Genomic DNA, 9,841 nt, shown 5'->3' on the forward strand with positions numbered 1-9,841 from the left:
CAAACATCAGGCAGCACATGTTTGTATACTGTTCAATGTCAGTAAAAGTGCAACAAGCTTTTTGTCCATGGTATTACTATTAACAACTGTTCCACTTGTGCGACACTATGTGCCTTTAGAACCTCCGTCTGAATGGGGAACTCTGTGACTCAGTGTCCATTGTTGAGGATGATGAATGGAAACGTATTCGTAACATCCTCACTCCTTCCTTCACCTCTGCCCATTTAAAAGAGGTAAATTGTAAATTTTCAAAGTTTCTTCAACTCTTGTTGGTTAGATTGAAGATGTTCATGTGTTCATCTTTATGTACAGTATTTTTACAGTGTAATATTAATACTTTGACTTTTTATGTCAGTCCTGTAGTTTACACACAGTGTGGAAAGAAACACATGATCACCTGTGAAATCTAATGAAAGTCTGCACGATCAGCCTGCAACAATTAGCAGAACCTCCTTCAGTAAAGCTTTTGTTGTCAGAAAAGTGTTGATTTAACTGTGTGCTCAAACACTGAGACAATAGAGAGTGCTGTTGTTGTGTGGTATTAAAGTATATTAACAGACATTTTTTGTTATATTGTCCACCGCACCTCTAAATGCTTGACATCACGTATAAAGATGACAGTGTGCATGAGGAAGATCCAAACTATCCTTTATTGTTAACACAGGCTTTACAAATGATCTGTTTGTCACTCACTTCAGGATGAATATTAATAGCAGCTTGCACAGGAACAATTAAGAGAAGTAACCCATACAGATATAAACACAACTGTAGTATTACCATGATAACAATGATGAAAAAATGGACTCAGTGTCTATGCATAATAGATCTACAGCATAGTGATTATTACTGATTACCCTTTGTCTGTTTGTTTGTTTTTTTAATTTATTTATTTTGCCAGTTCAGACCGTGGCACCAACTTCAGCATGATTGGTTGTTTAGGGTAGATCAGGACGGGGGACTCCAGCTCTAAGGGGACCTGGAAGGAAGTTACATGTGAGAAGAAAATAAGAGTCAACAGTGCATAAAACTCAGACATGTTTTTTCAAATCTGCGAACAAATGGCAACATCACAGAGGGTAGAAAACTCACTCAAAGAGCTGATATTTTATGGAGTGTGTTATTTTAGCAGACGTGGTATTAATTTAATTCTTGTTCAGTGTCTTGGATAGTGGCTTTTGTTCTTTGAACAGACAGATTCTAATAATACAGATGACTGGCTACAGTTCATGTTATATAATCCACAGTATAACCATCAACAGGATTACCCATGAACCAAAAACAAGCAGTGTAAAGATGAACATGTGTGTTCTCACCTGAGTCTCCTTACACACAGAGAAGCTGTACCTCCGCAGGATCTCCACCAGTACGAGTTTCATGGACACCAGAGCAAATCGCATCCCTATGCAGTTCCTGGGCCCTGCCCCAAAAGGCATGTACGTGTTCAGATCAATGGTCCCCTTGTTTTCCTTGCTGAACCTGAGGGCACACGCACACAAATATATTAATACGAGAAATCAGGAAATAGGTCCTTTCTGTGGCTGTTTTGTAAAAACACAAACATATAAATCCTTTCCATACCTCTCAGGTTTGAACTTCTCTGGCTCAGGCCACAGATTAGGGTCCCGGTGCAGGGGCCACGTGGGTACCATGACAATCATACCTTTTGGAATCACAATGCCATTTAACTCCACAGTTGACTTGGCCACACGCTCCAGACGTGGAGCAATGGGGTACAATCGGAGAGACTCGTTGATGACGCTGTCTAAATACTCCATCTGCATCAGAGCTTCATACTCAACTGGAGCCTACACAGACACAGAGACACACATACACATACGCTGTGCATTCTTACTCATGCCACTCAGGTTACCTGCTGGATGTGTCAATAAGCATGTTAACCATAACAACAGCTTTAATCACTTTGACATCCTCCAGCTATCTCAAATATTTTCCTCCATCCACTCCCAGCGTACCTTGTTAGGGAAGGTGGAGTCGATCTCCTCCTGCAGCTGTTTCATGACGTGAGGGTTTGTCGCCAGATTGTGAGCCAAGAAAGAGAGAGAGCTGCTGGTGGTCTCATAGCCAGCAAAGATGAAAAACATCGATTGAGAAAGGATCTCGTGATCGCTTAAACCTGGGGAGACAGCAAGGAGATGTGATTTTAGAAAAGCTTTAAGTTGTGCTTTGATGTGTGTGTAGATGGTGTATTTGTATGCGTGTCACCTTTATCCTGTCCGGAGTGACTGTTTTTCTGGGAGTCCATCATCAGCTGAAGGAAGTCCACTCGACTCTAACAGTAGACATGTATGAGAACAGCTTTGATTTTAATTCTGAATCTCCTGATACACATGTATATATATGCATACACACATTCACAGACAGCCATACCCTTTGCTTGCTGGCCTCTCGTTCAGATTTGATCTTCTGCACTGCAGAGTAAAAGAACTCTGTGACTGACACAGGGAAAAGGGAAACCTCAAACTTGTCAAAAATAGGACCCAGAAAAGGAAAGACACCTGGAATTAAGCAGAAAGCAACACATTTATTAAGGAAATAGGAAAGACTGTAAACATTCAAACTAAGTTTACTAGCACAGATATTTTTGGTTTACCAGCCAGATGAAAGACACAATTACAAACAGCTGCATTTTGCAGAAATGAAATGATATTTGTACCAGAAATGACGAGGAGAGGGTTGAGAAGATCAAACTTCAGCATCTTCTTGATGTTGGTAACGAAGGGGTCTGAGGGGTTGTTGAGTGAGTCAATGTCTACACCGAAGGCTGCGCTGGCTACAACATCCATACTGTAGGATCCAAAGAATCTAAAGAGCACACAAACACATCAGTGATGTCCTTTCATGCTTTTAACCAGTGAACTTTATGCATTTTCTGGAATAGCTTCAAATGAATGGAATATGGTGGAGTATGAAGTCTTCTCACTCCTTCAGCTCTAAGGGCTCATCCTTGTCTGCCTTCTTCTTCATGTTGGCGATCATGGTAGCAGAGCGCTGCTTCATTATGGCCAACATCTGAGGCACAGACAGAGACAGGTAAGAGTTACACACAGGCTTACTAAAGTACTGGAAAACAGAGTACAGAGTACAATTCCTGCTGCAGAGAGAAATATTCTGTTCTACATGCAATAAAGGGCAGAGAAAGGACAGAGTAGGAGAGGGTGGTACCTCTTTCAGTTTTCCTGAGGTGAAGGAGGGAGAAAGGACACTGCGGATCCTCTTCCACTCTTCATTCTCAACGTTGAACACAGCATCGTACAATGGTCCATTCAGATGGTTGTTCTGGAACAGAGTTAGCAAACGTGAGGAGAGTTCAACTTAGACACAGCAACCATAATCAGTGATTGAATGTCTTAAGATGTTGAGAGTACATACTCTGCGGTTAGTGAAGAGAGAGTAACACTCCTTTATCAGAATAGTTTTTATCATGGCAGGATCTGCGATGCACAGCACAGGCTGACGCCCATCAAAGATGCTGGATGTGAAAAGAATAGAACAGAATATGAGAGTAAAAATAATAAAACTCCAGGTGAGATGTTTTTGTAGTCACATGCAAATCTACCATTGTAAAACAAGTATAAATGACACTATAGAGCTACTTTGTAATGACAGACAAGCAGCTCCAAGGACAATGATCAGATGCACACACACACACACACACACACACACACACACACACACACACACACACACACACACACACACACACACATATATTACGGCATGCAGACTTACCCCCATGTTTTCCCATATTTCTTGTAACAGTCAGTGTCAAAGTTAATGAATCCCTACAAGAATAACAATATAGAGATCATGACCTGAACACCCCTTTCAGTCCACTTTTGACAAATATATTTACCAACCAACCTTTCTATATGCTAGCATAGTGCCGATAAAGGGGATTGGTTTGGGACCAGGGATGCCCATTTTCTTAAATATTCCATATGGCCACCATGTGTACCTGTGCAAAGAGAAAGAAAGAGAAAAATACAGAGGTAGAAGAGAGGGAATTATTATACACACAGGCAAACACACACACAGCACAGTACAAATACCTGTGATGCATATTCTTAAACACTCACACATAGAGCAGTGTGATGAAAGCAATCAGGAGGGTCCATGTCTCAGCGGAGAAATAGAGGAGGTGGTCCATCTCTGCAAGACTTCTCTCTTCCGTCAAGCACAGAACAAGTTCCACAAAAGCCTCAAATCACGACCACAGGCTTTTATCCCCTGCTACACAGGCCAGCTGAGGTGTGTGAGAGTTCAACCAATGGCAGTGAGGCCATGTCAAGTAAATCATTGATCAAGCAGCATTTCTATTTATCAAGCTTTATTAGTTCTTTGATCTGTGATGCTGCATTTGTGACCTAAAGTATTATACTGCTTACGGTAAGAAAGGACACATACAAAAGTCATGGAAACAGCTTTGAGAAATATTTACACACATATATGATTTAATCGAGAGTGCTGTTGTTGTGTGGTATTAAAGTATATTGACAGACATTTTTTGTTATTTTGTCCACCGCACCTCTAAATGCTTGACTTGGCTAAGAAATGTCCGTCATATTTGTAGAACTTCATTCAAAATCATGCTGCTATTGTACAGCCACGCCATGTTATAACAGAGATCACATCACTTATGAAGATGACAGTGTGCATGAGGAAGATCCAAACTATCCTTTATTGTTAACACAGGCTTTACAAATGATCTGTTTGTCACTCACTTCAGGATGAATATTAATAGCAGCTTGCACAGGAACAATTAAGAGAAGTAACCCATACAGATATAAACACAACTGTAGTATTACCATGATAACAATGATGAAAAAATGGACTCAGTGTCTATGCATAATAGATCTACAGCATAGTGATTATTACTGATTATCCTTTGTCTGGTTTTTTTGTTTGTTTGTTTGTTTTTTTAATTTATTTATTTTGCCAGTTCAGACCGTGGTACCAGCTTCAGCTTGATTGGTTGTTTAGGGGTGATTATGCCAGGGGAGTCCAGCTCTAAGGGGACCTGGATAGAAGTTACATGTGAAGAGAAAATAAGAGTCAACAGTGCATAAAACTCAGACATGTTTTTTCAAATCTGCAAACAAATGGCAACATCACAGAGGGTAGAAAACTCACTCAAAGAGCTGATATTTTATGGAGTGTGCTATTTTAGCAGACATGGTATTAATTTAATTCTTGTTCAGTGTCTTGGATAGTGGCTTTTGTTCTTTGAACAGACAGATTCTAATAATACAGATGACTGGCTACAGTTCGTGTTATATAATCCACAGTATAACCATCAACAGGATTACCCATGAACCAAAAACAAGCAGTGTAAAGATGAACATGTGTGTTCTCACCTGAGTCTCCTTACACACAGAGAAGCTGTACCTCCGCAGGATCTCCACCAGTACGAGTTTCATGGACACCAGAGCAAATCGCATCCCTATGCAGTTCCTGGGCCCTGCCCCAAAAGGCATGTACGTGTTCAGATCAATGGTCCCCTTGTTTTCCTTGCTGAACCTGAGGGCACATGTATTAATATGGGAAATCAGGAAATAGGTCCTTTCTGTGGCTGTTTTGTAAAAACACAAACATATAAATCCTTTCCATACCTCTCAGGTTTGAACTTCTCTGGCTCAGGCCACAGATTAGGGTCCTGGTGCAGGGGCCATGTGGGTACCATGACAATCATACCTTTTGGAATCACAATGCCATTTATCTCCACAGTTGCCTTGGCCACACGCTCCAGACGTGGAGCAATGGGGTACATTCGGAGAGACTCGTTGATGACGCTGTCTAAATACTCCATCTGCATCAGAGCTTCATACTCAACTGGAGCCTACACAGACACAGAGACACACATACACATACGCTGTGTATTCTTACTCATGCCACTCAGGTTACCTGCTGGATGTGTCAATAAGCATGTTAACCATAACAACAGCTTTAATCACTTTGACATCCTCCAGCTATCTCAAATATTTTCCTCCTTCCACTCCCAGCGTACCTTGTTAGGGAAGGTGGAGTCGATCTCCTCCTGCAGCTGTTTCATGACGTGAGGGTTTGTCGCCAGATTGTGAGCCAAGAAAGAGAGAGAGCTGCTGGTGGTCTCATAGCCAGCAAAGATGAAAAACATCGATTGAGAAAGGATCTCGTGATCGCTTAAACCTGGGGAGACAGCAAGGAGATGTGATTTTAGAAAAGCTTTAAGTTGTGCTTTGATGTGTGTGTAGATGGTGTATTTGTATGCGTGTCACCTTTATCCTGTCCGGAGTGACTGTTTTTCTGGGAGTCCATCATCAGCTGAAGGAAGTCCACTCGACTCTAACAGTAGACATGTATGAGAACAGCTTTGATTTTAATTCTGAATCTCCTGATACACATGTATATATATGCATACACACATTCACAGACAGCCATACCCTTTGCTTGCTGGCCTCTCGTTCAGATTTGATCTTCTGCACTGCATCGTAAAAGAACTTCATGACTGACACAGGGAAAAGGGAAACCTCAAACTTGTCAAAAATAGGACCCAGAAAGGGAAAGACACCTGGAATTAAGCAGAAAGCAACACATTTATTGAGGAAATAGGAAAGAGTGTCACTATATCGACTGTAACATTCAAACTAAGTTTACTAGCACAGATATTTTTGGTTTACCAGCCAGATGAAAGACACAATTACAAATAGCTGGATTTTACAGAAATGAAATGATATTTGTACCAGCAATGACGAGGAGAGGGTTGAGAAGACTAATCTTCAGCATCTTCTTGATGTTGGTAACGAAGGGGTCTGAGGGGTTGTTGAGTGAGTCAATGTCTACACCGAAGGCTGCGCTGGCTACAACATCCATACTGTAGGATCCAAAGAATCTAAAGAGCACACAAACACATCAGTGATGTCCTTTCATGCTTATAACCAGTTAACTTTATGCATTTTCTGGAATAGCTTCAAATGAATGGAATATGTTGGAGTGTGAAGTCTTCTCACTCCTTCAGCTCTAAGGGCTCATCCTTGTCTGCCTTCTTCTTCATGTTGGCGATCATGGTGGCAGAGCGCTGCTTCATTATGGCCAACATCTGAGGCACAGACAGAGACAGGTAAGAGTTACACACAGGCTTACTGAAATACTGGAAAACAGAATACAGAGTACAATTCCTGCTGCAGAGAGAAATATTCTGTTCTCCATGCGATAAAGGGCAGAGAAGGGACAGAGCAGGAGAGGGTGGTACCTCTTTCAGTTTTCCTGAGGTGAAGGAGGGAGAAAGGACACTGCGGATCCTCTTCCACTCTTCATTCTCAACGTTGAACACAGCATCGTACAACGGTCCATTCAGATGGTTGTTCTGGAACAGAGTTAGCAAACGTGAGGAGAGTTCAACTTAGACACAGCAACCATAATCAGTGATTGAATGTCTTAAGATGTTGAGAGTACATACTCTGCGGTTAGTGAAGAGAGAGTAACACTCCTTTATCAGAATAGTTTTTATCATGGCAGGATCTGCGATACACAGCACAGGCTGACGCCCATCAAAGATGCTGGATGTGAAAAGAATAGAACAGAATATGAGAGTAAAAATAATAAAACTCCAGGTGAGATGTTTTTGTAGTCACATGCAAATCTACCATTGTAAAACAAGTATAAATGACACTATAGAGCGCACACACACACACACACACACGCACACACACACACACACACACACACACACACACACACAGTATGACACACAGACTTACCCCCATGTTTTCCCATATTTCTTGTAGCAGTCAGTGTCAAACTTAATGAAGCCCTACAAGAATAACAATATAGAGATCATGAACTGAACACCTCTTTCAGTCCACTTTAACATGGTGGGGATGTTTGCGACAAGAACAATTACATTTAAATGTGGTGTAAATCTATGGTGTATTGCTTCTGAAAAAATATATTTACCAACCAACCTCTCTATATGCCAGCATAGTGCCAAAAAAGGGGATTGGTTTGGGACCAGGGATGCCCATTTTCTTAAATATTCCATATGGCCACCATGTGTACCTGTGCAAAGAAAAAGAAAGAGAAAAATACAGAGGTAGAAGAGAGGGAATTATTATACACACAGGCAAACACACACACAGCACAGTACAAATACCTGTGATGCATATTCTTAAACACTCACACATAGAGCAGTGTGATGAAAGCAATCAGGAGGGTCCATGTCTCAGCGGAGAAATAGAGGAGGTGGTCCATCTCTGCAAGACTTCTCTCTTCCGTCAAGCACAGAACAAGTTCCACAAAAGCTTCAAATCACGACCACAGGCTTTTATCCCCTGTTACACAGGCCAGCTGAGGTGTGTGAGAGTTCAACCAATGACAGTGAGGCCATATCAAGTAAATCATTGATCAAGCAGCATTTCTGATTATCAAGCTTTCTTAGCTCTTTGATCTGTGATGCTGCATTTATGACCTAAATTATTATACTGCTTGTGTTAAGAAAGGACACATGTAAAAGTCATGGAAACAGCTTTCAGAAATGTTTACACACATATACTATTTATTTATTTTTAGAATATTATTCTGTCAGTGTCTCCTATTTGGAATTCAAATGATACAGGAATGTATATAGACACACACTCAGGTACTTAAGTACATATGTATTTGCAATCTGTGCTCATTCAAAGACATTTCCAGATATATACATGGATGCATGGCTGACAGAAACTTGTCTTTTTCCCCTTTATTGTGTCCTTACACAGGAAGGAGGGATGCAGAGTTCTTATGTAAAAGAAAAAGACAAAACAAAAGCAACTATATATATATATATATATATATATATATGGGCATAATATATAGAAAGACTCCATAAAATATTTCCTGTTGTTTTGTACTATTGCACAGTAAAAAAATACACAACACAATAAACATGACCACATCTCAAGCCAAAATAAAAGGATACGTCCATACTCGGGGTCCTGTGAGGCTGTAATGCTCAGATTACACATATATTATTCATTGGAGGTTTTGGTCGTTTGATGGAATTTGTTGAGAACAAACCCCAGGAGAGATGAAAAGATATGTCGTTGACACACCACACGATCTTTACCTGCAAACATCAGGCAGCACATTTTTGTGTACTGTTCAATGTCAGTAAAAGTGCAACAAACTTTTTGTCCATGGTATTAATATTAACAGCTGTTCCACTTGTGCGACACTATGTGCCTTTAGAACCTCCGTCTGAATGGGGAACTCTGTGACTCAGTGTCCATTGTTGAGGATGACGAATGGAAACGTATTCGTAACATCCTCACTCCTTCCTTCACCTCTGCCCGTTTAAAAGAGGTAAATTGTAAATTTTCAAAGTTTCTTCAACTCCTGTTGGCTAGATTGAAGACATACATGCGTTCATCTTTATGTACAGTATTTTTACAGTGTAATATTAATACTTTTACTTTGACTTTTTATGTCAGTCCTGTAGTTTACACACAGTGTGGAAAGAAACACATGATCACCTGTGAAATCTAATGAAAGTCTGCACAATCAGCCTGCAACAATTAGCAGAACCTCCTTCAGTAAAGCTTTTGTTGTCAGAAAAGTGTTGATTTAACTGTGTGCTCAAACACTGAGACAATAGAGAGTGCTGTTGTTGTGTGGTTTTAAAGTATATTAACAGACATTTTTTGTTATATTGTCCACCGCACCTCTAAATGCTTGACATCACGTATAAAGATGACAGTGTGCATGAGGAAGATCCAAACTATCCTTTATTGTTAACACAGGCTTTACAAATGATCTGTTTGTCACTCACTTCAGGATGAATATTAATAGCAGCTTGCACAGGAACAAT

At 40.5% G+C, this 9,841-nt stretch overlaps 2 protein-coding genes across 5 annotated transcripts; both read right to left on the minus strand.

Moving 5' to 3' along the window:
• Nucleotides 1-863: 863 nt before the first annotated feature.
• LOC143319314 (cytochrome P450 3A40-like) lies at nt 864-4,168 on the minus strand. 4 transcript variants are annotated; one of them, XM_076728180.1, is made up of 13 exons: nt 4,098-4,168; nt 3,883-3,976; nt 3,751-3,803; nt 3,391-3,490; nt 3,184-3,297; nt 2,942-3,030; nt 2,675-2,823; nt 2,389-2,516; nt 2,224-2,290; nt 1,974-2,134; nt 1,579-1,805; nt 1,314-1,476; nt 864-976 (listed from the first exon to the last, which is right to left on the minus strand). In XM_076728180.1, exons 1-13 carry the CDS (start codon nt 4,166-4,168, stop codon nt 887-889), a joined length of 1,506 nt encoding a protein of 501 aa, XP_076584295.1. In that variant the 3' UTR covers nt 864-886. The 4 variants fall into 4 exon arrangements, with proteins under 4 accessions (XP_076584295.1, XP_076584294.1, XP_076584293.1 ...); XM_076728179.1 differs by having other exon boundaries at nt 2,224-2,288; nt 2,384-2,516; XM_076728178.1 differs by having other exon boundaries at nt 2,224-2,288; nt 2,381-2,516.
• Nucleotides 4,169-4,948: 780 nt separating this feature from the next.
• On the minus strand, nt 4,949-8,247 carry LOC143319048 (cytochrome P450 3A40-like). Its single transcript, XM_076727616.1, has 13 exons — nt 8,177-8,247; nt 7,962-8,055; nt 7,758-7,810; nt 7,457-7,556; nt 7,250-7,363; nt 7,008-7,096; nt 6,741-6,889; nt 6,441-6,568; nt 6,276-6,342; nt 6,026-6,186; nt 5,631-5,857; nt 5,376-5,538; nt 4,949-5,038 (listed from the first exon to the last, which is right to left on the minus strand). Exons 1-13 carry the CDS (start codon nt 8,245-8,247, stop codon nt 4,949-4,951), a joined length of 1,506 nt encoding a protein of 501 aa, XP_076583731.1.
• Nucleotides 8,248-9,841: the final 1,594 nt, after the last annotated feature.

Source organism: Chaetodon auriga, chromosome 4 (assembly GCF_051107435.1).
Source record: "Chaetodon auriga isolate fChaAug3 chromosome 4, fChaAug3.hap1, whole genome shotgun sequence".
Taxonomy (NCBI): Eukaryota; Metazoa; Chordata; class Actinopteri; order Chaetodontiformes; family Chaetodontidae; genus Chaetodon; species Chaetodon auriga.

Coding starts and splice junctions, on each gene's coding strand:
- LOC143319314 (XM_076728177.1), bottom strand. CDS start 4,168: ATGGACCACCTCCTCTATTTCTCCGCTGAGACATGGACCCTCCTGATT. Junction 3,804..3,882: donor CTATGCTAGCATATAGAAAG/GTTGGTTGGTAA, acceptor TTATTCTTGTAG/GGATTCATTAACTTTGACAC. Junction 2,135..2,223: donor TCACTCCGGACAGGATAAAG/GTGACACGCATA, acceptor CTGTCTCCCCAG/GTTTAAGCGATCACGAGATC.
- LOC143319048 (XM_076727616.1), bottom strand. CDS start 8,247: ATGGACCACCTCCTCTATTTCTCCGCTGAGACATGGACCCTCCTGATT. Junction 7,811..7,961: donor CTATGCTGGCATATAGAGAG/GTTGGTTGGTAA, acceptor TTATTCTTGTAG/GGCTTCATTAAGTTTGACAC. Junction 5,539..5,630: donor GAGAAGTTCAAACCTGAGAG/GTATGGAAAGGA, acceptor ATGTGCCCTCAG/GTTCAGCAAGGAAAACAAGG.